At 42.6% G+C, this 26,918-nt stretch overlaps 2 protein-coding genes across 3 annotated transcripts in view; one reads left to right on the forward strand and one right to left on the reverse strand.

Moving 5' to 3' along the window:
• Positions 1-759: 759 nt before the first annotated feature.
• si:dkey-85n7.8 (COX8 domain-containing protein) lies at positions 760-2,282 on the reverse strand. Its single transcript, XM_012823891.3, has 2 exons — positions 1,952-2,282; positions 760-1,285 (listed from the first exon to the last, which is right to left on the reverse strand). The coding sequence occupies exons 1-2, from the start codon at positions 2,069-2,071 to the stop codon at positions 1,178-1,180; spliced, it is 228 nt and encodes a 75-aa protein (XP_012679345.1). The 5' UTR covers positions 2,072-2,282; the 3' UTR covers positions 760-1,177.
• Positions 2,283-5,080: 2,798 nt separating this feature from the next.
• btbd7 (BTB (POZ) domain containing 7) overlaps positions 5,081-26,918 on the forward strand; it is a 61,752-nt gene continuing 39,914 nt past the window's right edge. The window contains exon 1 of one of the 2 annotated variants that reach the window (XM_031581870.2): positions 5,081-5,601. The gene's annotated coding sequence lies outside the window, so the exon portion shown is untranslated. The remainder of the gene's footprint in view (positions 5,602-26,918) is intronic. The other variant, XM_012823956.3, reaches the window with a different exon arrangement.

Genomic DNA, 26,918 nt, shown 5'->3' on the forward strand with positions numbered 1-26,918 from the left:
TACACCATAACCTCGATTACTCGCGGCTGTTGGGGTCAATCAATAAAGCACGAGATGGGTGATTTATCGAAAATAGAAGTAATTACTGCAAATTAGGGAATTAGGGAATTTTTAATTTTATTTTATTCAACATGATGTTCAAATGTTTGCATGCATAGCGCAAAATGTTGTTTTGTCATGTTTGGTCATATATGACAAGGTAAATACAGTTAGTATAAATTACCCCAACGTTTACTCCCGTTAATTCCCATGGAAAGTTTCAAACTTTGAATATTCCCGGAATTTTGCAACCCTAATAGGGCTTAATAAGAAATGTCTGTTAGTGGTTAATGGTGATGGAGATTTGAATAACAGTAGTTATTAAAGTGCCAGTTTTTTTAGCAGAGTTTTTGTCCATAATTAGCAAGCTAATCAACAGACTTGCCTTGCAAACACCAACAACAGCACAGCTGATACTGATAAAAAGGTTGCTAGCTTGCTAACTGATGTGTTTTGGCAACATATTGTTTTTACAGTTTCACAGGGGTTTGGACCTGGATAACTGCATAATTAATTGCCTGGGGTTATGGGAACAACAGGTGTGTTTATTGGTCTTTCACATGACCATATGCCAAAATGAATTCGAGAATGCTATTAAAAATGGTTGCCTTCACTTAAAAAAAACGCCATTAAGTGATCAAAAAACACTCGGAGACCACCACACGTGATATCAGGAAAGTTAATGACAATTCCAATATAACAGGCAAGATTCAGACACAATTTGCACACATGGCTTAGCTTTATTAACAATGAAAAATGAATTTGCAGTTGTATACATTGTACGTGTCATTGCTAGTGAGCACTGCAGTGACAATAGGGGCCACATTTCCAAGGCCTTAAACACCAAGACATACCATTGATGGAATCTTTCGCTTACTGACATAACATTTAAAGGGAAAATGTCTTGGACAGTTTTCTTGCCAAGGTTTTCGATTGTGAGGTTGTTTTTTTGAGCAGTTGGTTGTCGCATCCATTCAGGGGTCGGTTAATGCATCCCTTTAGCATTTTCCATCTGGTGGCTCTGGAAATTGGAGGTATATCAAGTGGAGGTGGATAAGGACTCAGAGGCAGCCGGGTTAACTGAGTACGGTGGGAGAAGGAGGAGGAGGTAACCCCACATAGAACTCCAACTTCCTCATCAGGGTGGGGGCCGAGATCTTTTGCGATATTCGGGAAGATGGTGCATGATCCAGCCGGCTGGAACTAGCATGGCCACAGCGAACACGGACATGATGAAGAAACTTTGCTGAGGACGAAAATGAAAGACACTTTTCATTTCCATCTCATGTTCATAAGTATCATACATGTTAAACTGTACAATTTCAGCAGTGCTTCAGGCTTTCTGGTTTTGTCAAACTACATTTAGTCCTTGACTTGATAATGACATGTCTGTTTGATATGTATATAGCACATTCTGTTTTAGATTTTAGACCTTGAATATAAATAAAAATCCACACTTGATTCCTGGTCATGTAAATATAACTTGTTATATTTGTATCTCTACATAGAATAAAAATCAAGTTATTTTTAAAGCTTTTCTTCTTATGTAGAAGTTAAATTAGCCAAATGCCAAATGTATAATAAGGTTCAAACATAAATCTAAACACAAAACAAAATAGACAGAAAAAGAAATTCTGACATAGAAAACATTTCCGTGATTTTCCCTCAAGTGTGATGTTTAGCTATATTTTTCATTAGCCATCAACAATTGCATTGAGTGTGTAAACACCATGTCATACCAGGGCATCAGGATTTATTTACGTGTCATTTCTGTCATCAAGTGAAATAAAAAGTATCATCGTTTGTCATATGAATGATTTTTCCAGCAAGACAATTCCAAACATCACCTCAGTTAGGAAAAATGCCCAAATCTTTAGAAACTTTAGTTAAGTTAAAACTCATCATCACTTACCCCGGCTCCGATCTTGTTCTTGGGAGGCTTGCTGTAGATACTGGAGCGCTGCTCCTGCAGAATGCCTTTAGCTCGGCCCAGAGCCAGTGGCTGCGTAGCCCCTCTCAGCAGAGCCATCATCCCAGCTGTGAACCACACCAGGACCAGGACCTGGGTGGTTATGTTAAAAATGGTATGTGTGTGTGTTTGTGTGTGTGTGTGTGTGTGTGTGTGTGTGTGTGTCTGTGTCTGTGTATGGTGGAGAGAGAGAGATGGAGGGAGAGAGGGGTGTCCGTGTGTGCAAACCCCTGAGCTCCACTCTCAAGAGTGCTGGAGAACATCTCCGCACATCCTGTGAAATTGACCACAGTGATGGCCCCGAATTGTGGGTGGGGCTAGAGATACCCTGTCAGTCTCTTGTGCGCCCTTCATTCATCTATCACTTTATCTGTCGCTCCCTTTTCTGTACACACACACACACACACACACACACACACACACACACACACACACACACACACACACACACACACACACACACACACACACAATTCGACAAATACCCTGTATATTAGGCATGTATTTCAAAGTTAGGGAACAGAAAGATGTCTGCCTCTCCTCAATGATCTACCAACCTTGGTCCTGCCTTAATCTCGTCATCTGAGTTTTAAATTACATCATGGAAGCATTTGATCTAGCAACATAAAAACTGCCCAAAATGGTACATGGCCTTTGTCTTTGTGAGGCTAAATGATCTGCATTTTACCTCATCAGTTCTGCTGTGTAATACTCCTGCGGTGAGCTCAACGCAGGGCCGTGGACTGATGTGCTTTATGGGAGTTTTTTATCAAGCTGCCCGGTTGTCATCTTATGTTTCCCCTGATCTGTAACTCACAGACGCACAGACACAAGCAAGCGCGCGCGCACACACACACACACACACACACACACACACACACACACACACACACACACACACACACACACACACACACACACACACACACACACACACACACACCTAAGCCTTAGTAAAGCCATTTTTAACTTGACAGGAGAAACACCTGGCTCTGTGGCTCTGTATCTGCTCAGCTACAATTGTGGCCTAATTGCGAGTGATCTGATTAGGTGAACAGATCAAAGGCTGGCAGCGGGGAGAGAGGGGAGGAGGCCACCTGTGCTTTTGTGTCACCTGTCAGAGGCCCAGACACGGCGCCATGGGTCACTGCGGATGGCAAAACATCCATGTGGCAACAAGGTGTTTGAACAAGCGGGCAGGTGGGCCAGGTGAAAGTGCACTGAGTGCTCCTCAGCTCCTCACGTAATGCTCAGACAGTGCTGCTGGGTTGTGCAGTCAGTGTCTTAAGAAGAACAGTACTAACCCTAGCTTGTACCTTTCTGTGTTGGAAATGGAGTCTTTTGCCACTGGGTGATCTTCCACTTCGGAGCAACTATTATACTTTTGCTCATTTTGTTCTTTCACTTATCTGCTTTAAGTCACATTTTGAACAAAGGCTTTTGGTTAGTTACATAACTGCCTTTAAAAACTGTTGTTTCTCCCAGGCGAAACAGAATGTCCCCTGAGATGTCATCTTCATTGAATCATATTTGAAAGAAATTGTAAGTAGATTGCAGAACTGCATCGTTTTATTTTTCACTCAAAGTAACTCACTTCTAATGGGCAGAGCTTTACTGAGAACCAGACACGCAACCAATACATGAACAGAACAATAGAAGTATTTTAAACGTGCATTTAGAACTGTAACTGCAAAACAGAAATCCATTTCAGAATGAAAAGATTTCTTGTCCTGCAATAGGGAGATTTGGTCAGTAAACCTACCACAGAAGCTTTTTACATCTTTCATCTCACATGTGACCTAATGAAGACCAGGTGAAGATGCAGGAAGACATCTGCTCTCTCTGATCCTCCCATACATCTGCTGACCTGCCTTTGGTCTGGGCACGGGAGAGTTAGATTATTTCATGCCATACCTGTTTTGAGTCATTATAACAGGAGTAACCAGAATCAGAGGACCCCCTCGACACATGCAAGCCCATGTGGACACACACACACACACTCAAACACACACACACTTTCAGCAATGGTTCTTGCTGCGTACATGGTTGAAAAGAGAGCCTTACAGTACAATGATATCGTTTTTTTTTATCAATAAGTATCTTACAATTAGAGTGGTCCCCATGTGTCTATACCGTCCATACTGAAACTATGATCCCACGGCACTCTCTGCTCAGAAACCAAGAGATATATACGTACACTTATCAACTAAATGTCCCTGAACTGAGGCACATGAGACTTTAAATTAGTGTTAATATGGCGCACTCTTTTGGAATCATAACGGCATTGCAGTGTCTATAACTGTGACGGAAAACTGCAGCTCACACACGTGCAAATAAACCAGACCAGCATCAGACAGATCTGCCTGGCCTGCATACTCTCCCTCCGTTATCAGTGTTCAGACGTAGGCTATAGCCTACTTTGAGTTGCATGACTTTGTAGGCTACGTTACTGACAAAGTATGTCACATAGTTGATGGTCGAACGTAATACTTAAATTCACTTTTTATTGCTATTGATTGTGCAAGCTCTTCATAGATAAGATGTAAACGCATACATGACAAGTGAATTTAACATATCTGAACTCGGGTGCTGCTGATCAGGAAAGTCTCCTTGGCTTCTGAATTGCTTAAATAGGCTGCGTTCTATCACTACTACCATTCTGTTAATTAAAAAGTAACTTAACTTTTATTATCCAAATAAATGTAAACATTTTAGACTTCCTTACACAATATTTAACCATTCGAAGGTTATTAGACCTGGCCAAAGTCATGATCTAGCAAAAGGATGTTTAAGATGTTCTTGTTTAATTTTCGTATTAGCTTATCATATGTCTCAGGTCGTGGCACAGGCGAAGCCTCATCCATAAAAATAGAATAGTGGAATACATGTAGTCTATTTTAAAAGAAAACGATGAACAGCTGAAACACACGTTCTTTATAACTGCTTTAGTGAATTTTAAACTTCCCAGAAACACCGTAGATGCTAGGTGCCCATCTGGCGTGTACGTAGCAGACAATATTATTTGCAAGGATGCCGACCACCGCGAGTGGGAGCCCCTGCCTTACTTGGTCGAAAAAATGCAACAGTCGACTTTTCTCATTCGTCAGCTGGTTAGCTGACTGGTAGCTCACAGGCTATCTAGCCAGTTTGCTTTTACGTTTCATTTCCTTGTCTACCAACGAATGAGTGGCCGTGGATCAACATAACAAGAGCTTGCATTGGACTTTGACCAGATAGAGCTTGATGTGTTAGAAAAATCAATGCATTCAGCAGAACATTCTCTCGAGTTCCGTTTGAAGAGAGGGAAAGAAAGTATCGCACACTATGATTGTGGAAAACCAATTGTCAAGATGACGAGGACGAATGCAAGAACTACGGCAGTGTGTATTTAGTAAGCTAGTGTTCGCTAGCTGGGCAAGTGGGCTACCTATGCAAGCCAGGCGACTTCATCAAGCCTCATAATTAACCCTTAGCCGATACAGTCACATCCAACGTGATTGTTGAATTGGGAACTAACTTGAAGCCTGGAGTTTCAAAGCCGTGTGAAGTAAAACAAGGGGACAATCAAACGCAAGACATCAAACTTAACTCAGGTATGTTGGGCTAACGTAGGTGTCTCTTCTTAGCTTGTGCTAGCTAACTAGCTGGCTAGATTTTTGTCGCTAACCTCAGTTGGCAAATGTGATGGAAATGTCGCTAGCTTAGCCCAATAGTTAACTGTCTGCGGTAGTATTAGCATTGCTGTTAACCTGTTAGTTGGATGACTGGTTGTCAACTTACAGGTTAACTTGAGTCGTTAATGCTGGTTTGGTAAACATCCTCCACTAATTCCCCTGACCCGTGTGGCATAAAGACTTTTAGATAGTTAGGTGGACGGCAAGCTTGAGACTGCTATCGTTAACGTATGTCACACAAAGGCATGACAGTCCGCTAGATAACTGTTAGCTAGCTAGCTGGCTAGCCGTCAGCTTTCTTGTGTGGCAGTCTTGGGTGAAGTTACAGTTAGGGGTAAGTTGGTCAAGATGTATTGGTCCCTTAAGAATTAGTAGCAGGTTCCCAAGTAGGTTTAGATATTTTGCATTTTTTGTTAATGATTTCGGAAACGCAAACAACTGTATAGCACACAATTTACCTCAGTATCTTACATGGCTTTCGCCAGCGTTAGTTAAGCTAACGTCGGACAAGCCCACTAGCTCGATAGCTAACCTACGTTTCTTTCTAAGGTAACGTTAAACTGCAACAATTGTCAATTACTTGAAAATACTCAGACAGTGTTTTTTTAAAAGCATTCTAGTGGGTGTAATACATCAGGGAACATACTTTATGGCAACGGTGGCTAATTAAACAAGCGAAGATGCTGACCATGTAAATGATTAGCAAGAAACTCTGGTTGGGCTGAGTGAAGTAACGTTTACTAACACTGAATTGTTTAGTTTAGCGGGGAAGATGGCCAACATTCCATCCTACAGGAAACCTTCGCGTTGCGGTTATGCAGAGATTGCAACATAGTTTCTTTGACTGGAGCTTGTGTTTGATTTTATCTGCCTGAAAAAAAGAGAAGAGAAACATCAATTATCCTATTGGGTTGTACTTGGTACTCAGCTAAATACTTGATTGTTAAATTGGCTGTTAACAGATTAGCCTTGTAATATCAGTGGTCTAATTTGTCTAATGGCACTCTCTGGAATGTCAAGAAATCCTTGAAATAACATAATATACATGAATCGACATGGTGAACAATAATTAAATGACTGGTTGGGTTGTGTAACAGCTAGGCTGTTGACTGCCTCTCCAATATTTATACTTGCACATTCCCTGCAGCTTCTTTTAGCAGTGCTGGGGTGAATGTTGGCTGTGCCCAATTTATTCCAATACGTCTGACAATCCAAGCACCTGTCCCCCTTTTAGTGAAATGGTTCTGTTCAAATGTGTTCTTTTCTATGCCTTAAAGTAGCAGTAAGGAGTTTTTGTTTGAAACTATGAAGATATTTCCCAAAAGGTGTTTAAAAAACTCGCAAACATCACCAACAACCCAGCTGTCACAGATTAAAGCTTGCCAACACGTCTTTTACCGATATAGTTGGCGATGTCGTGCTGTGGAAACTTTTCTTATATTCTCGCAGGTGTTCTTACCTGAAACACAGAACTACATAGGGCATATCCTGGATGACTTGTGTGAACAGCATGTGTTTTATCTGTCCTTCATATAACTCTATACCATCCAAATTAATCTGAAGATGATCGCAAAGCTAATTCCCTTTAAAAGCATACTAAATTGTTGCATAATCTTGCTTTAATTCCCACACCTTCCTCTGGTGGTGGTGCAGATAGTTCTCAAGAATCATTGAATGAAATCAATCAATCAATGAAAATGGGTCAGAAATCTGCTCTCAGAATTTTATTGTCCATGTTGCTCCTAACCCCCATTCATAGAACTCCGTTACCTTCTAGGATGCAGCCCTCTGACTAGGAAGCATTCACGGTGGTTTCCCCCCCTTGGCAGCCATGCTGGTAACGCATTGTTTAGCAGGATGAAGTAGGCTCTTTGGTGACTAATGATAGCACCAGATACTGTGTTATATTATCTCATGTCACAACAAATGAAATGTTCATGGGGATTTCCGGGGCTTCATTTATCAGATCCAGTTCCCCTCTGGCTGCTGTTGACTGACTAAAATAGGGATGTTCCACAATAGCACAGGCACGAATCTCCAGATCTAGTCCTACTCCAAACCCATACAAATGTTCTAAAAGCTTTTTTGTGGTTAATAAACAGTGCGGTTTATAATTAGGATTTTATGCTACTACCGTGGCTCAGTGAGATCCCCCATTTCTCTAGTGGCATACAGTTGGTACAATCTAAAACCTTTTTAGAACCTTGCCCTTAAGCATATTTGTGTGATTGACATTATCTGCAGACACAGATTCAATTTTGCCCTTGCTTGACAATCTGACTTGGCTATTCAGGTGTTTGGATGTTCTGATGCTTGTGCTTATTCAGGTGTTTGGATGTTCTGATGCTTGTGCTTATTCAGGTGTTCAGGTGTGTGGATGTTCTGATGCTTGTGCTTATTCAGGTGTGTGGATGTTCTGATGCTTGTGCTTATTCAGGTGTTCAGGTGTTTGGATGTTCTGATGCTTGTGCTTATTCAGGTGTTTGGATGTTCTGATGCTTGTGCTTATTCAGGTGTTTGGATGTTCTGATGCTTGTGCTTATTCAGGTGTTCAGGTGTGTGGATGTTCTGATGCTTGTGCTTATTCAGGTGTTCAGGTGTGTGGATGTTCTGATGCTTGTGCTTATTCAGGTGTTTGGATGTTCTGATGCTTGTTAGGGCTGAACGATTTGGGAAAATAATCTAATTGCGATTTTTTACCAAAATATTGCGATTGCGATTTAATATGCGATTTTTTTTTTTGTATCCTCTTTTTTTCCCCAACAAAACGTAATGAATGATTTAAATATGACCAACACGATATTAGATACATTTAGTGTAAAATATTCTTTCCCACATTTTACATTTTTATTTAACTGCTCATTACAGAAACAAGAACAACAAATCGGTGACTTTGCCAGTGTGCATTTAAGTCATTTAAAAAAAGTCATTTTAAGTATAAACACTAGGCATGCACTTTTTAAAACACTGTGTGCAAAATGTACCATCTTATAAAAAAATTTTTTTTTTTTTTTTTTTTACCACGTTTTTTAATCGCGAACGTTGCGGTTATAAAATCGTGTTCTATCATATCGCGATTAAATCGCAAATGCAATTAATCGTTCAGCCCTAATGCTTGTGCTTATTCAGGTGTGTGGATGTTCTGATGGTTGTGCTTATTCAGGTGTTTGGATGTTCTGATGCTTGTGCTTATTCAGGTGTGTGGATGTTCTGATGGTTGTGCTTATTCAGGTGTTCAGGTGTTTGGATGTTCTGATGGTTGTGCTTATTCAGGTGTGATCTTGTCTTTGTCATTTGCGTCTACAAATCACCAACACTCCCCCCCCCCCCCCCCCCCTCTCTCTCTGTCAAGATATGAGCATTGCATCAATGCAATCAGAAATAGCTGGTGATGAGGTTAAATTGGCCATGGTAATCCTACAGTCAGTGGGGTGGCGTGGTGGCAGATTATCATGATCTCAGCCTTAGGTTAGCATTGTATGTCCGAATAGACTAAATACTGTTCATCTGAGAGCTTTAAGTTGACTGTGATGAACTGAAAACTTTCTCATCTTTTTGTTAGTTGGGCTGAGTTATTTAAAAATAACGTAACTCAATTATAACATTTATAAAAAGTCAAAAACCTTTTATTTTCCAACTACCTTCAAAACAAGTAAAAGTGTGTTAAATTAGAAGGCATTTGCAGTGTGTAACACCAGGGCGTTGCTAAGAGTTGAAAACATTTGGGGCTTCGTGAATTAGCTAGCTAGCCACCACCAGATGCCAACGATGACACACTCTGTAACCAGTGCACACACTCTCTCTCTCTCTCTCTCTCTCATGCCCACACATGTTGAAAAAACATAAAATACTGTCATGTGGTTAATAAACAGTGCGGTTTATAATTGGGAAATTATGGTACTACCGTGGATCAGTGTGATCCCCATTTCTCCAGTGGCGTACAGTAAATGTCAGCTAATGTCCCCAGAGTGGAGTTTTTGTTATTCTTTGGAAATGCAGTAGGTGTGGATCACATACTTGCAAGTACAAGGTCATAGTATAGACAGGAAATACTTAGTTTAGTTTTCTTTCATCTGAGTACGGAAATCATCTGAGATGTTTGAAACGTTCTTCATGCAGCCATTCATCCGTGATGGAATTAGCCTAACTAGAAGTGAACTTCTTGTTCTGGGACTTCTTCCTGACTTCCCTCTGCATGCCTTTTTATGAGCGCTGTGACGCCATTAGCTTATTTTCCATATTCATGTATTCAGGACTTGATGGAATCACTTCTTTTTCATATTCTGATCACCGCAGAACTCCTGATGCATTATTTCTCCCATCTTATTTAAAATGTCTGCCCTTTTTTAGTGCAGAGGGACGGAAATAGACCAGAGTGGTTCTTATTTTAGTGTTGCCTCTGAGTTTTGACAAATCTGATGATGGAAGTTAAGCAACAGGCATTTGGCTCTATAGACCTATTCTGTAGGGCTTATAGCTTCCATTATAGCCCCTGTAGAACTTAATCAATATGCCGAAATGACTGCATTAATATCATTTTTTTAATGGTTTGTGTTTGGGGGAGGTGAGTGTGAGCATAATCTCCATCGCTCACATCTCATAGGATATCTGGCATTAGGGCAGTTGTTGATGCTACGTGGTCCTATTTCTTTGTCATGCTATAGGGAAGGTTCAAATGACTCCCTCTAAATGCTCTTCTGAGTTCTGTTCATAGTAATACAATGTTTCTACTACAACTATTGTAGCAAAAAAAAAAAAAAAGGCCCATTTCAACATCAAATTTACTCTGTAACTGTTGTCAAGTTAATGTCAGGGTGCGCAAACTACTTCAGACAATCACAGGTGGAAAAAACCCACAAACGGGAGCGCGTCAAAAAATATAAAAAAGCCATCAATCAAAAGCTGGAATATTTATCACCAGCGTCCCAGCCCTCTTGAAATTGAACTGTCAGAAATCTGTCCTTGAGTTCCTGTGTCATGAATGAGGCTCCGCCCACTGCAGACTGCCCCTGTCTCCCCTTTACCTTCCTCTCCTCTCCGCCAGCGTCCTCTGGTGCTGCCGCCTCTCAGAACTGCTGCTGGCCAGCCTGATTGCCTCTCTTCCTCCTTATTGGATATCATACAACTAAACTTCGTGTGTTGATTGGCAACCTTCAAACTGCTACTTTGTGACACTTTTGTGAAGGGTGTAGTGTTGCCCCTCCTTTTACAGTGAGCAAGCTATTCACACACACACACACACACACACACACACACACACACACACACACACACACACACACACACACACCCTCATGCTGAAGAGGGACATTCTGCAGATAGTTGCACGCTGTGTCTGCAGCGTGATGATCGCCAACAACATTAGCAGGGAGACCAATCTAAGACCTTAGAGTTTGTGAGGCAAAAAAGGTTGCTTTTCAAGGAGTGGAAAGAAAACCGTGGAATCTCAGGTCTCTGTTGCCGTCATTATTGGCATCTCCGAGGAAAGATCCAGCCATTGAAAGCTCCAGCAGCATCATCTTTTGTCCTCCCTAAACCCCCATGAATAAGAGATCTTCTTCCTTGGAGGTGGTTTGTCATTGAATCCCTGTGTGCTGCTGACCCAGTTACCAGTGGCAAGCTCAATGATGCGCTGTGCTGTACCAAACGCATTCAGTCTTTGGGGCTCTCTTTCTGATGACATGAATGACCCCGCGCTTTGTTTAGGTCTTGAGAAACAATACTTAAGAAGAAGACGCACAAGTGGGCAAGGCCCCTAAGAAGCTGGGCAAGTCAAAGCACTTCAGCTCTCGGTTCAAATGCCAGATAGATCAAATCTGCTGTGTTCTGTTGTCGGAGGCCTTCCCTACTTAAGTGCAAATTTACCATGGGAAGTTGTTCATCAGTCATCAAATGGCTTTGAGCGGTACCTATTGGTGTGGTGTTGAAATATGACGATGCACTTGAAACGGATTTAATTGAACCTCCTTCATCCTGTCCTGGTTGCTTTTCATGGTTTGTCCCATTTTAGCAAAGGTGGAAGCCAAGAGAAACACAGGACACAATTCATATGAACAGAGCCAAAACAGGTTTCTGCAGAATTTTCTTTGCTTTTTTCCTCCGTATTCTTCTGAAGGTCCTTTCAGCTCCAAAAATATGCTTTTCTGACCTCTGCCTTCTGTCACCAGAGAGAGAAATCTGAGAAGGAAAGGAAAAGTGGGACGTGTGTGTGTGTGTGTGTGTGTGTGTGTGTGTGTTATCCCTTGCTTGTTGTCCTTGGCAATGTCATATTTAAAAAAAATGAGAACCTCACCCAGAATTGTGTCTCTGTCCAATGGCCTAGCAGCACAATCCCACCTGGGGCTTCCCTCTGCATACTTCCCCTAGCTTTCTGGTCCTCATTGTCCTTTTTTTTCTTCTCTCTCTCCCTCTCTCTCTCTCCTTCATCCTCCTCCCCTTCATCCTCCTCCCCTTTTTCATCCTCTTTTCCCCTCTATCTTTCCAGTGAGCAGAAAAAGGGCTCTCAGCGTTCTGTGGGTTTTGTCAGAATGCTGAGCGGCATGCAGAAAGCTTGTGTCTCATTGTGGTTGCCCTGGTCACAGAAATCCCTCAGCACAGTTCTTTTTTTAAAAGGAAGAGTTTCCCTATGGAGAAGTTAGTAAATCTCTGCAGAGGCCGACTTGGAGACTGGAAACAGTGTGTCATGGGTTTTAAAAGCAGAGTGGCGAGGCAGACAGAGTAGTAAAGCTCACTCCATTGAGAGACGTCTTCGCCCCGTGCAAAAGAGAAGGCATTGTTGGCCAAGATTTCGTCAATGTAAAATCCGAAAGGCAAGTTCTCCACGCTAATGGTTTATATTCTGTTTTGAAGTCTGGATTTATTTCATTGATTGCATCGATTTCATTTTTGATTTGTCCCTCAAGGATTTTCCCATTTTGCCTGTATTTCACAGTGATTAACTGGAGGTTGTTCTCCCTAAATCGAGGAACTCCAAAAGATGAATGGTGTTCATGAGAAACAAGAGAGCTAGTATCAGCAAGTGAATGTTTTCCTCCAGGCACATTCATCCAGACATCACTGCTGAGCAAAGGTACAGATTCAAAAAAAGATTACTACATGACCTCATTGGTCTTGAATGAATAAGAGATCAAGCGAATGAACTTTGAGGGGAAGTGCTTCGAATAACCCAAAAAAGAGAATTAGATTGAAGAGAGCAAGTGAGAGGGGGTAGAGCTTTAGGCATGATTTTGGCTTTCCCACCAACCTTGTTCTGAAAGGACGGACCTTCAGGCATGGGCATTATGTTGTACTAAAATCATCGGGGCTCTCTCTTTCCATTGTTCATGAAACAGACAGTGGCACAATTTGGAAACTGTGTGCTTCTCATGCCCTTCTCCAAAGGCAGCGAGTTTGACGGGGTGATTCGGAGGCAAAGGGCTCCGCTCTGGGCCGCGGTCCAAGGTAGACTAGAGCAGGGTAAGCACCGGGTGTCAGACTTCAGTGAGTCACAGGCCTACCAGGCTATCTGATGGCGTGTGCTGTTTCATGAAGATGATGAGCCTTGAAATTAGAGGAAATAAATGCTCACCTCTGTTCCAGCATTGTGGTAGTGTGTAGTTATGGTATACAGTCTGTGTACGCTGTGTGTAGTGTGTTGTACTATAGGTTGTGGAGCGGAATGCACAAACTTGATTACTAGGGATGCACGATATTGAATTTTAGCCGATATCCGATATGCCGATATTTACAAGCTCATTTTGGCCGATTGCCGATACCGATATATACACCTTTTGCTTTTTAATTATTGAAAAGTCTCTCCTGTACTAGAATTAATCTGTTATTATGATAGGGTATTGCTGTAGATACGGGACATCAAAAACTTGATTTGTATCATTTTATAAATAGCCATTCACTCAAACTATTGAAATGATTTAAAATATGGCAGATTTATTTATATTTTCACGTCACAATGTTCATACTTGAACAGTACCTCCTTGAACTTGAACAACTACACTCTGGAAATGCAACTTGGCTAACTTGGCAAGCTAACGTTGGTTAACTGACTTACAGTTTAATAACATCCCTTCTAGGATTTCTAGACTAATCTATGTAAGGTTATTGCCAAGTTAGCTATATAAATTCCATATATGCAAAAGTAAGCCATGTACAGATAGCGTGGGCTCGTGACATAACGTTTCACATCCCGTCAAATGAGATCATCAACTTTCCTGGTGTCACGTAGCATGCAAGCTAACTAGCTAGTGTTGTCTAGCTAACTAGCAACTTATTAACTTCTATTAGTGCGTGACAGGTAATGTTGCAAAGCGTTGCACGCAGGTGGTCTGCATCTATGCATGCAACCTACGTTACGGCCAAGCTGTCGTCACCTCTTCCATCTCCTGAAAAGTTTCCTGACAAATAGCATGTCAACATCCTCTGATACTGTGAAGTACTGCCACACAGCCGACGTGTTGAATTACGTTGTTGGCACTCATAGTAACCAAAACATTTGCTTCACGTGCGCATAATTTGAATGTCACCTTATCGGCCGGGTACATCGGCAGAAATGTTCATATCTGCAGATGCCGATAATTAAGTTTTGAAGCTTTTATCTGCAGATACCGATGTCGTGCCGATATTATCGTGCATCCCTATTGATTACTATAACATGCCATCTAGCCTAGGGCTGGGCAATAGAACTGAAAACATCATCACGATCATTTTTTTTCATATCAGTCGATATCAATAATTATTGATCGTTTTTAAAGGTACAATTCGCGATTCTAATCCAGTACACTTTTCTTCGTAAAATTCAGCAAATTGGTCCTACCGGTCCTCTAGCAGTCCAAACTGTTTGTACAGAGTCTTGGCTCTGTAAATGGGAAACAAACATAGTGGCTTGAACTGAGCCATAAACAGGTCCAGCCAATCGGCACATTGCCTCGGGAGCACGGAAGGGAGGAGAGTATTTTGATTGTCACTCAAGCAAACAGGTTATTTATTGAGCTATACAGCCAGACTGCATCTTTAAGGCTCTCTATATTAAAGAAAGAGCAGAATGAGAAGTGCTGCCGTACTAAAAGACTTGTTCCAATAAGTCAACTGTAGTGGCGCTACTCCCTTCCTATACAGCTCTAGATAAAACAGGTTTATTGTGTTCCCGGTCTTGATGAAGCTGTTACACTCCTACACAACTTCCACACACCTGGGCTCTGATCTGGTCAAACTTTTAAAAACTGCCAAACTGATGAACTGACCTGTGATGATATTATTATTATTATTATTGTTGTAAATAAGTAAATAGAGAGGTTTTTGTTATTAATTTTTTTTATACAAGAGTTTCTTCCTTGCTTCCTTCCAACTGCACTCATCTTCTCACTCGCGTCCCACGAGGGTGCAACCGAGCATTACAGCTGGTAAATGATTGGCTGTTTGCGCGACATGCCGCATAATCAAGGCATGCAATTGGCCGTTTATGAGTCAGGGAGGGAGCATGCTCAGGATTTGTCCATGCCACCGAACTTTGCATATTCATTATGTGCTTTTCTGACATATTTGCATTTAACCAGCCAAGCTTTCATATAACAATTTTCTTATTGCTATTGAGAATTTCTATTGTAACATGCATCTCTATTTTTTTTATTGGCCAGGGCTAATCTTGCCTAATACAAAAAGGTCCTGATTTACCAGCCAGATCAATCCTCCTCAGCTTGACAACGGCTCAGTTTTGAACATTAATGTGGCTACATAACTTCAGACTTTCAGATGATGACCAATTCTGTCTGGAACGCTAACTTGCCCAGCTGTGCGGGTGCTGTTTACTTTTTGCTGAATATGGTAGAATATTCACAGAATCTTCATATCTGTAGCCAATCCTGCAAGCATTTGTTGCACCCAGTGCATAGGAAATAATCTGCCAGTTAAATATGGAGCTCGTTATATGCCGGGCTCCCCCATACTTCCCAAACTGGGCTGCCGTCACTGTGCAGTCTTCACTGTGCAGCCTTCATAGGCACTGTGCAGCCGTCATAGGCACTGTGCAGCCTTCATAGGCACTGTGCAGCCTTCATAGGCACTGTGCAGCCTTCATAGACACTGTGCAGCCTTCATAGGCACTGTGCAGCCTTCATAGGCACTGTGCAGCCCTCACTGTGCAGCCTTCATAGGCACTGTGCAGCCCTCACTGTGCAGCCGTCATAGGCACTGTGCAGCCGTCATAGGCACTGTGCAGTCTTCACTGTGCAGCCTTCACTGTGCAGCCTTCATAGGCACTGTGCAGTCTTCACTGTGCAGCCTTCACTGTGCAGCCTTCATAGGCACTGTGCAGCCCTCACTGTGCAGCCTTCATAGGCACTGTGTAGTCTTCATAGGCACTGTGTAGTCTTCATAGGCACTGTGCAGCCTTCATAGGCACTGTGTAGTCTTCATAGGCACTGTGTAGTCTTCATAGGCACTGTGCAGTCTTCATAGGCACTGTGCACCCTTCATAGGCACTGTGCACCCTTCATAGGCACTGTGCAGTCTTCATAGGCACTGTGCAGCCTTCATAGGCACTGTGTAGTCTTCATAGGCACTGTGCAGCCTTCATAGGCACTGTGCAGTCTTCACTGTGCAGTCTTCATAGACACTGTGTAGCCTTCATAGGCACTGTGCAGTCTTCACTGTGCAGTCTTCATAGACACTGTGCAGCCGTCATAGGCACTGTGCAGCCGTCATAGGCACTGTGCAGCCTTCATAGGCACTGTGCAGCCTTCATAGGCACTGTGCAGCCCTCACTGTGCAGCCTTCATAGGCACTGTGTAGTCTTCATAGGCACTGTGTAGTCTTCATAGGCACTGTGCAGCCCTCACTGTGCAGCCGTCATAGGCACTGTGCAGCCTTCATAGGCACTGTGCAGCCTTCATAGGCACTGTGCAGCCCTCACTGTGCAGCCTTCATAGGCACTGTGTAGTCTTCATAGGCACTGTGCAGTCTTCATAGGCACTGTGCAGCCGTCATAGGCACTGTGCAGCCTTCATAGGCACTGTGTAGTCTTCATAGGCACTGTGTAGTCTTCATAGGCACTGTGCAGCCTTCATAGGCACTGTGCAGCCGTCATAGGCACTGTGCAGCCTTCACTGTGCAGCCTTCATAGGCACTGTGTAGTCTTCATAGGCACTGTGCAGCCTTCATAGGCACTGTGCAGCCATCCGTTCTTTGCAAATGTGTTATGGCATTTGCACATCTTCTTCGTGCAGGGCTCGGGAAGAATGACTATGGAACAAATGTCCAAATCTTTGTTTGAGCCGTGCCTTCCCTTACGGACCATAAAGTGCCTGCTGACCTCTGCAATACTTGCTTATACCACCGTATTTCCTTCACCACAGTGAAACAAAGAAACCCAAGAAAACCCCTCTGTTCTCTTTGTTTCAGCTTTCGTCTGCAGCCTCCCGAGAAAACCCGAGGCACAGTTTTCATCATGCAAAAATGTATACTTGCTGAAAATGTCTGACGTGTGGGGGTGGGGGTCTGGGGGATGCGTGGTTGGGAGGGCTGTGGGGTTGCTGTCACTCAAAACCACAGCCTCTTGACAGGATGCCTGACTCCAATAGCTGTGGTTGTTTTCCCCCTTTTCTTCTTTCCCCTACAGTAAGGGTTATATTTAGGAGTTCGCATTGATTATCCCTAGAGCTGGCGCTCTACTGACGTGAAAATGGAATGATGAGCGCATGTCTAATTTGCTCTCACGGCACCCCACCCCATTTCCCTTTCACAGGACTCAATATTTGCCTTTTTTTTGTGTTCTGGAACTGGTTTCGGGCTTGCCAAGGAGGCTGTCCCTTGAGGTTATCAACTGTAATTCCACAGAATATAGATGTATGGATGAGAGAACCGTCAATCTAAATACCATTTTAATGCAACATTTTAAGCTAGGTCTGAAGAGGATTGGAGCAGGCAATTTGGCTGACTAAGGGCCCCGGTCTGCCGCTTCAAGAGGCCCCTCAGCAGTCCATTTCTGGTGTTAAATATTGCATTAAGACTGTCACATGTGGGGATTGGTTAGGGCTTCAGATGGTTTCACAGAAGGCACTGAAGCCCAGCACACTGTCAAGGTCTGTTACACTCAGAATATCGCTGGCTGGAAATGAGACCTCGCGTCATCATCATCATCATCTTGGCTTTCGCACAGTCAGGCCAAAAACCTGTCTCTGGAGGAAAAAGTGCATTTGGGGAAAATTTTATTTTATTTCTTTAAACAGGAAGGGATAAGCACGCTTGTGCTCTGCCGACACTTTTGTAGAACGTGAAAGCCCATATCAGTCCACAAATACCTACTGCAAAATAGTACTTCCATCCTGTGGAAGTGTTCCTTTCCCCACTGAAAGAAAGGCTTTAGAGTATTGGCAGGCTGTGCTTCCCTGAACCTACAGGCACTCCCTCCTCCACTACTCATGTGAGGGCATTGTTGTCCTCCCATTCAAGTCCACCTGACTACTTTTGACTGCACTCCAGTTAAGTGGCTTTAATTCATGGTCTGGTTTGGACTCTGACTTGATCAAGAGGTAGCCAGTGCAAAGGTGCGTTGGTGAGAGAGCATCATTGTGTCCACTTACAGAGCACTTTCTGTCCATGCCAACTGCCTGCTGCCAGTCTCCGCCTTGTGGGATCAAAATCCAAGAGACGGATAAGACCATCATCATACAGGTTTTTAGCCATAGAGGTAGGCTAAGCTTTGAAGTGTGCGTGTGTATATTTATATTGTATTTATTTTGTATATTGTGTGTGTCTGTGTGTGGAAGTGATTTAAAATAGATTTTAACAATATTCCGGCTTCAGGCCATTTCATCAATGTTTTCTCGCAGATATTTTCAAAACCTTGGAATAACTTGAAACATTATTCTTCACAGTGTATTTAGGCACTTGATTGACGAGCCCTTTTGTAATCAAAATGGAAATTGTGTTTTGTCCTTGAGCTTTTGATAAACATTTATACATAAACACGTTTTTCACTGACAAGGCTCTGACAATCTCTGTGGTAAACATTTGTTAAATTGTGGTGTGAATAGTTTCTCTGTATTAGAGCAGCCGTGACGCTGTAGCTATGGCTCTTAGCAGGCAGACCTAAACAGAATGTGCTGACCAAAGATTTGCAAGTCATCTCGGCACTGTCGTGGACTTGTGCATCTGTTGAGGATGACTAAGCGAGTCACAGTTTCACAGATTGTGCCACCTCATTTTTTACATATCTGCAGGCTAGGAAAATGATGGGAATGTACAGTAGGAGAGGACTCTGATGGCTTGCATAATGCAGGTCTTTCCTTAAGCTATAGCTTACAGAGCAAAGCATTGTGTCTGTGTTGGAAGTTGAGTCTGTTGTGTGTGTGTGTGTGTGTGTGTGTGTGTGTGTGTGTGTGTGTGTGTGTGTGTGTGTGTGTGTGGGGAAAATATCAGTGGAGCAGAAGGACTTTCCCTCCCAATCAGAAGCCATATGGCCATTATGCCCTTACAATGTGTTTCATACCAGACTCTTTCAAAGTACTTGCAATAGGTTTATGTGAACCACATTTCATGCGATGTATCTAGACCCAGGGTGAATTCCATCCGGACACTACTCACCGTAAGTAAATGTGTTTCTGTCATTTGGCATGAGCAGGCAGAATGCTAAATGTGTCACAAATATGAATGAATGTGATTTCAACGTATTCTCCTGTTGATTTCCCAGAACCAAAAGCGAGCCTGTCCACAGAACAATACGGCTTTTCTTTCCTTGAAACAACACATAATCACATCATTTGGATGGCTTAGTAATAACCACATCTAAATGACACTGCTGGCCACTTCCACTCCGTCCCAGCCAAGTGCAGATGTTTTTGGGCATGTCTGTTCATCGTGGGGGTTTTGGACAAACACTGGGTGGTTTTGTGTCATCTCGAGTGCTGAGTTTGCTGTCTGAGTTGCTCGGCATTGCAGGATTCTGTTCGGTCAACAATGCTCCTCCTCACAGAGGTTCTTCCATCACATTTTCCCTTGGCCATATTGCGCTGTGCTATAGTGGACAAGTGGACACAGATGTCAAAAGCATTAGCCTAGCTGGTCTATTTTTTCACCCTCATATCAAGTTCATGCCCTATCAGTTTCTGTGTGTGTGTGTGTGTGTGTGTGTGTGTGTGTGTGTGTGACTGAGGGGGAGAGAAGACGCCATTGAGGTTTTGCACTGAGTAATAATGCAAGGCTCATGTGGAGCTAAATGACACAGGTATCTGCCTGCAGTGTTCTTTACTTTTTGCATTTTGAAGTTACAGTTTCAGACCTCTACAGCACAAGTGGCTGAGGACAGGCTTCAGACACTGCAATGGTTGACCAAAGCAAAGCTTAACTGGCTCAAGGTGTGGTGTCCGGCAGAAGTGATTTGACAGTAGCACATTCCCTTTAATAAAGTACCCATCTATCTATCTATCTAATCACCTTAAATATGGTTACCATGACTACATTCTGCAATGTTGGAAATTCTGGAACAAATTCGCTATGAGTGTCTATGCACAGTGATGAATGTTGTCCTTGTACAGAAACCAAAGTGAAAATTGCCTTGTCTGATATATAATGAGCTGTCAGCTTTTTTTTGTGATGGTTTGAGGGCTTCATGTAGTATGACAAATTTAACAGTCATTTGCTTCCATTTGCAATTATCATTATTTAAATTAGAAAGGTCAAGCTATGCAGGCGCAGACAGCCTAAATCTGAGCCAGATCTTAAAATGAATGTGCACAAATGTCTTCCACCAAAATGTCCATAAATTGCAGGCTGGCTGTTGTAATCTGTCAGCAAAAACATGAAGAGAACTACGAATGTTACAGCTCCACGCCTGTCCCTTTGCCTCAGACAACCTTCCATCTCCTAAGGCAAGGATGTGTGACTTATCTGAGAGGGAAATGGCAAGCCAGTATACATATTGATATGGCATCCGTTTCATTGTTGACTAAGTAATGATGGAAACATTGGCTTGGCTTATGTTTGAACACTTCAGGTTCTGTGTCTGAAATAGGGGGAGGGTTTCCTCATTCCATCATTGCTTCACGTTAGGAGTGTGTTGAGGATGAGGCTCTGTACAGATTATTTCGAGGTGATTATGTGATTTATCTGCACACTAGGAACGTTGACTACAGTACTTCTGAGAAACCATGATGGCAGAAATATTCTAGATTTCCATAGGGGTATTAGAAGGTCCTTGTGACAGTGACCCACACAGTGAAAAGGGACAAGTGACCACCTTGAAAATCTTTTATGTGCTTCTATTTTTAAGCATTGGCATTAGCAAAAGATGAAGCCATGCATTTTTGTGTGGCATTGATATGACCGTGGTTGTCAGGACTTTGATGGCTTGACCTGAATGTGCACCATTAACCAGCTGTGCTGATTATGGTCAAATCCCAGCTGGAAAGGCCAGACTAAAGTATTAGAACAAAATCCTGTGCTAACAAGATGGCAGATGGTTCTATTGATTGCACAGCACCTCAACTCTGGGCTCTCAGCTATGAAAAACTACACCATACACAAACATTTGGCCTTTTAATACACTAACTTATCCTTGTCTCCTTCTCTCAAAAACACACTCATTAGGATCTGCAACACATTGCCATATTAAAAGGTGCTTTGTGCAGAAAGTAAGGCAAGTTGTGTTGTATTTGGGGAAGAGTGGTTTAATCGCTCTGACTCAAGCCACAGCTTTGTCACCACTGGCTCGCTTCCCAGACCAATCAGCAGTGAGAGAAAAGACCCATCCCCACAAGTGGTCTGAACACATTTCTAAGCCTACTCCCATCATTAGCCAATCAGTGTTATAGATCCCCAAAGTACATTGCTTCTGCAGTTCATGATCACATGTGCCAATGATAAATCTACATGCCCCTACAAGTCAAGTATTACATTCCTATGTTTAATCACCACTACTTGTGCAACACCATCCCACACCAGTTCTCAGTGATCAGTGTTAACTTCTTTACAAATTGCTCCATGTGAAGAATTGTTTTGGCTGCAACAAGAGCTCATTGTTTTACAAAGCAAGTTGCCAAGTGGAGACGCAAACTATTGGCTAGAATCTTATTTTGTAGTCTTTGATTGGCAGGATTTCAGTGTCCTGATATATATATTTTTTCTTGACGCATCTACGATCTAATCATCCCCTCTCGACAACTCCACCACCATAATAAATCCTGCATGTCTTTTTGTGGATGAGATGCCAATTTTGATACCCTGGTCAAGAACAATGGAATGGGAAATGAAGGTACAACAAACCAAGTTCATCGAAGACCACAAGCATATAATCAGTGAACGGTGGACCTTATTCCTTTATGAAGGACACTGAATTCTGAAAGGGATGTAATAGCAAATTGAAGATGTTCTGTTGGTATTGACACTGCCTTATTTTTGTCCATGTAGTAAGTGATCCTCAAGGAAAGCACCAAGGTTATTCAATATGCACTCAAGAAAATCCTGATGTTGATGAGGACAGAACATCCTGTTGGTACTGGTGGCCCTAATGTAAGGCTGTACAAGTTGGTCCCCTCTTGGTGAGCTTTAAGTGGGGTCTCCGTAACTGATGGTATCCGTAGAGCCCTAAGGGAAATCACAACTTCTGCTTTGGTCTGTAAGGGTGGCCTTCTGTGTGTCAAAGCTGCAGATATAAAGATGCCTCAGCAGACCCTCTTTTGCTCTGATGCACGTAGCTAAGGCCCATGTACCCCCTCTTGCAGTTTTTGGAACAAAAATGTATTCATGTCTTTGTGGTTTTACCTTTTAAATATACGCTTTTCATGATGATGCCAGTCCGTGGTTTATTTATATTCGGATTGACTGAATAGATGCAGCAGGGAATTCCTCTGGTTGATCGTATTGCCACGTTAAGGATTTTACTTGGGTATTAGGGGTGTAGGAAAATATCGATACACTTGAGCATCGTGATGACATGTTTTGTGGTACTGTTTCGATTCTCAAATTAGTAATATCAAGTGTATCCTCTGAATGTGCATATCATTTAGAAGTTCTTCCCATCCTACTTACCCCATCATGCTAAGGCTAGCAATAATAATATTAGCCTATGTGCTAGCTAGCTGGCGCTAGTCAGTGGCCGTCTAACTGCATATTTACCCAAATGCCTGATTGAGTGAAGTTGAAGTGAATAAATGTTAAAGTTTACTTTGACACAGTTCATGATGCATCAGGAGCAGCTATATGTAACTTAATGTCAATATCATAAATCATAGGGCCTTACTGCTGGTCTAATTATTCTGCAAGTACGCTGTAATTTAAGGTGCAGCTTAAGATCATGGGCTTTTTAATGGGCTTTTTGTCCACAGAATGAAAACGAGCTCATACATACCCATATGTTAATTATGTCATTTGTAAATCTACAAGCCATCCCAGCTGTTTCTATTTCAATGCAGCATTGGACAGAAATAGAAAACAGCAAACAGAATATTGAAGTGCCATGGCATGCTCATTGAATCGTCAGGAACATCGTGGTCAAATATGATGGTCCAGTACCCCCAACCTCCACACTTTATCTAAGAAATGTCAATGTTTTAGTATTTCAGCTCTCTACTTTTTTTGTGCATGGGGACTGAGACTTCTCGAAGGAGATGTCTGAAATAACGGAGAGTACAAAAACTTTTTTTTTTTGCTCGCACCCCCTCCACCTTCTGGCTACCAGGCATGACTGTCATCTTCATTTCCGACTGAAGGCCTAAGAATCCAGGCCAATTGTCCCTATGAAACGCCTCCATTGTCTTGTGTTGGTCTGACCTTTTTGAGGCCTAATTAGATGTTTTTGTGGAATTGTTGTATTTGCTGAATTTCACATTAGGAGAAGGGTGAGCAGTGGGTGGTGTGCTGGGTAAAGCATTCCTCAGCATAGCGCTCTCTGGCGTCTGCTCCCTCTTGTTCTCTCTGTTATTCTCTCTCTCTCTTTCTCTCTCTCTCTGACTCTCTCTCTCTCTCTCTCTCTCTCTCTCTCTGCCTCTCTCTCTCTGCCTCTCTCTCTGCCTCTCTCTCTGCCTCTCTCTCTCTCTCTGCCTCTCTCTCTCTGCCTCTCTCTCTCTGCCTCAGTCTCTCTCTGCCTCTCTCTCTCTCTCTCTGCCTCTCTCTCTCTCTGCCTCTCTCTCTCTCTCTCTCTCTCTGCCTCTCTCTCTCTCTCTCTGCCTCTCTCTCTCTCTCTCTCTCTCTCTCTCTCTCTGCCTCTCTCTCTCTGCCTCAGTCTCTCCTTCGTAAAGGGCAAATCTGTCTAAGAAGAGGCATGCTTGCTGATAAAATGTCAGCCGTCCTTAGTGAAGGCAGCTGATGGAGGCGCACTACATGCACGTCCCTCTAGCGAGATGGACTGTTGCCCTTCTCTCAAGTGAGGTCAGGGTCGGGTCAAGCCTGCAGAGTAGCAGTATGGACACCCCAGGGTCAATGCCCTATAGAGCAAGACCATGCTTGAAGCTCGATGCAAGCTTATTCCTGGTGATGATGTTTCAGAGTTGTGGTAAACACACAAGTTTGACACAATTTATTGTCAACAGAGGAGAACAAACTCACCGAATGGATAAGATTGCCCAGCTTGAGGGGGTTCATGCAACTCCAGGAAAGGTCATGGAACCCTAATGTGGACATTGTGTTATCCAGACTGCACAATTCATGGAAAACAACTGCGTGACTTGGTGGAGTCATGGTTGTTTGAAAGACGACATAATGATCATGGGTGCTCTGGTTAACATTTGACATGAGTCTTAACCTGTTGTGTGCCCAGATCCCTGCGTGCTTCTCCCTGGGGATGTGTGCTGGGGTTTTGTGGGGGCGTGTCTGTTGCTCAACCCATAAATCATCAGCTTTGATGGTCTCTGAGGTCACAGCCGTCCTGCCGGTAGTTTCAAAGAGATCCCTCTGTTGTACAATAGTTCGGTCTAATTTCTGATCATGACTGCACATCTCCAACATTTTTTAAATGTAATTTGAGATGCTTGGTTCAATAAGGAGGCCCATCCACACTTTTAATGTCAGTCGAGGTTCGAGAAACATTTGATGCCATCAGGTCTGGAGGAAGAGGTAGGATCTGGCTCTTTTTTGGGGTTCGACCGCCCCTCTCCTCTCTCTGTGTCTGCAGAGGGCATGTTTCTGGGTGGATCATAGAGGCTGCAGCTGGCCTGGTGTTGCCTGGCTCTGTCCTCCCTCATTAATTTCACATAATCCAGTTTGCCATGGCCGACAGGAAATGCCCATCAACTCCCCTCCTGCCTCCTGCCTCCCGCCCCCTCCTTCCTAGTCCCTTCATCTGAACCACGCAGAAGCACAGAGGCCCTTTATGTCCCTGGGTTTGTTCAATGGACATTGCTTTTGCTCAGTGGACTGGTAAAATGTTGTCCAGCAAACACATTTAACTTTCACTCTCACATTCTTGTTTCTCCCCACAAGCTGCTCCCACTCCCATGCAAGGCCCTTATTGTGGATGAGATGCAATGTGTCTAACAGCAGAAGAATAGGCCCACTTGATGCCCTGTGCACCAGAGTGACCAAGGCATTAGAGTGGAAATGCATGACTGTTACCTTCACTGCTGGGATCATGTTGTCGTCTTTATAATGTGAACAGTGTTGATGACGCTCTTTTAGCTGTAGCTAGAAAACATTTATTAAGGAGGCTCATTCATTTTAAAACCAACCCAAATTTCCGATCTTTTAAGAGGAAATGTGTATCTTGTGTACAGATCATTTACCAAATGACTGTAGACTGTTGTGTGTCATGCAGAGGTGGCACAGGTGACAAAGGCGGTTGACGGCGGTATTTCGGAAGTGCGCCTTCTCGCGACGACAAAAGACTTGACGCCTTTCTACTCTGTTGCAGCGCTGTTGACAGTTGATTGCTATGCGTAACCTCTCTGCTGTGTGTACATGCCAAACTGTGTGAAGACATTTTCAAGAGTATGACAGAAGGGTTCGCTAATATTAGCAAAGTGGAATTTCCACCAAAGTGATGGGCTACAACCTCAGTGGCTATTTCCATATCAACATTTGGTTTGTCACTAATTCACCATGTTGGTGTAGTTAGTCTAAACGTTCAATTTAGTTAAATATAAACTGATTACAAAAACAAGAAAGTTGCTTACTCTCCTGATTATGCTATATTTCCAGTAATGCTATTTGGATTATTTTCATAAGTAGGTAAGCAGGCACACGCGACTTTCATCTCGCTGAATTGAAATCTTGTGATAATGAACACAGATGTTGCTATTCCTGACTTGAACACAACATGTGCACCGTTAAATGACGTGAGAACTGGTTGGACAGTTTCGTTTTATTACATCCTATGCTTAACATCAAAAAGTGGCCAGTGTTTTGGATTGTTTTCTGCAGAGGTGCTGTTGTGTGCGCGTGCATCAACATACGGCTCTGGACCTGTTTATGTCCTCATGGTGGGATGTACATGAAGGGATGTGAATTATGTCCATTCAATGGGCACTAAACCAAACAGAGCTGTGTGGAAACAATTTTTTTTTTATACTCCTTTTGATAAATGCGTCAGTGGATGTATTAATTCATTACATATGTTTTATAATTTGTGTGTAACATCCGTTGAATGGAAAAAGCATGGTAATGGATAAATCTTGAATCTTGAAATATATATATATATATATATATATATATATATATATATATAAATTATATAGGATTTTATTTGGAAACTATTCAACTAACCAATTAATCAAAAACATAATCAGGAAAATTCTGTAGAATAATTGATTATCAAAAATAATACACATATACGTGTGTGTGTGTGTGTGTGTGTGTGTGTGTGTGTGTGTGTGTGTGTGTGTGTGTGTGTGTGTGTGTGTGTGTGTATGTGTCATATGAGTCATAAAAAAGGCATGAGCAAAAGAGGGAAAAACAGGAATGGAAATGTGAATCCGATTGTAGTGCAAATGTCATCAATGAGAGACCAAGAATGAATGCAAATGTCATCAATGAGAGACCAAGAATGAATGCAAATGTCATCAATGAGAGACCAAAGATGAATGCAAATGTCATCAATGAGAGACCAAAGATGAATGCAAATGTCATCAATGAGAGACCAAAGATGAATGCAAATGTCATCAATGAGAGACCAAGAATGAATGCAAATGTCATCAATGAGAGACCAAAGATGAATGCAAATGTCATCAATGAGAGACCAAAGATGAATGCAAATGTCATCAATGAGAGACCAAGAATGAATGCAAATGTCATCAATGAGAGACCAAAGATGAATGCAA

Source organism: Clupea harengus, chromosome 15 (assembly GCF_900700415.2).
Source record: "Clupea harengus chromosome 15, Ch_v2.0.2, whole genome shotgun sequence".
Taxonomy (NCBI): domain Eukaryota; kingdom Metazoa; phylum Chordata; class Actinopteri; order Clupeiformes; family Clupeidae; genus Clupea; species Clupea harengus.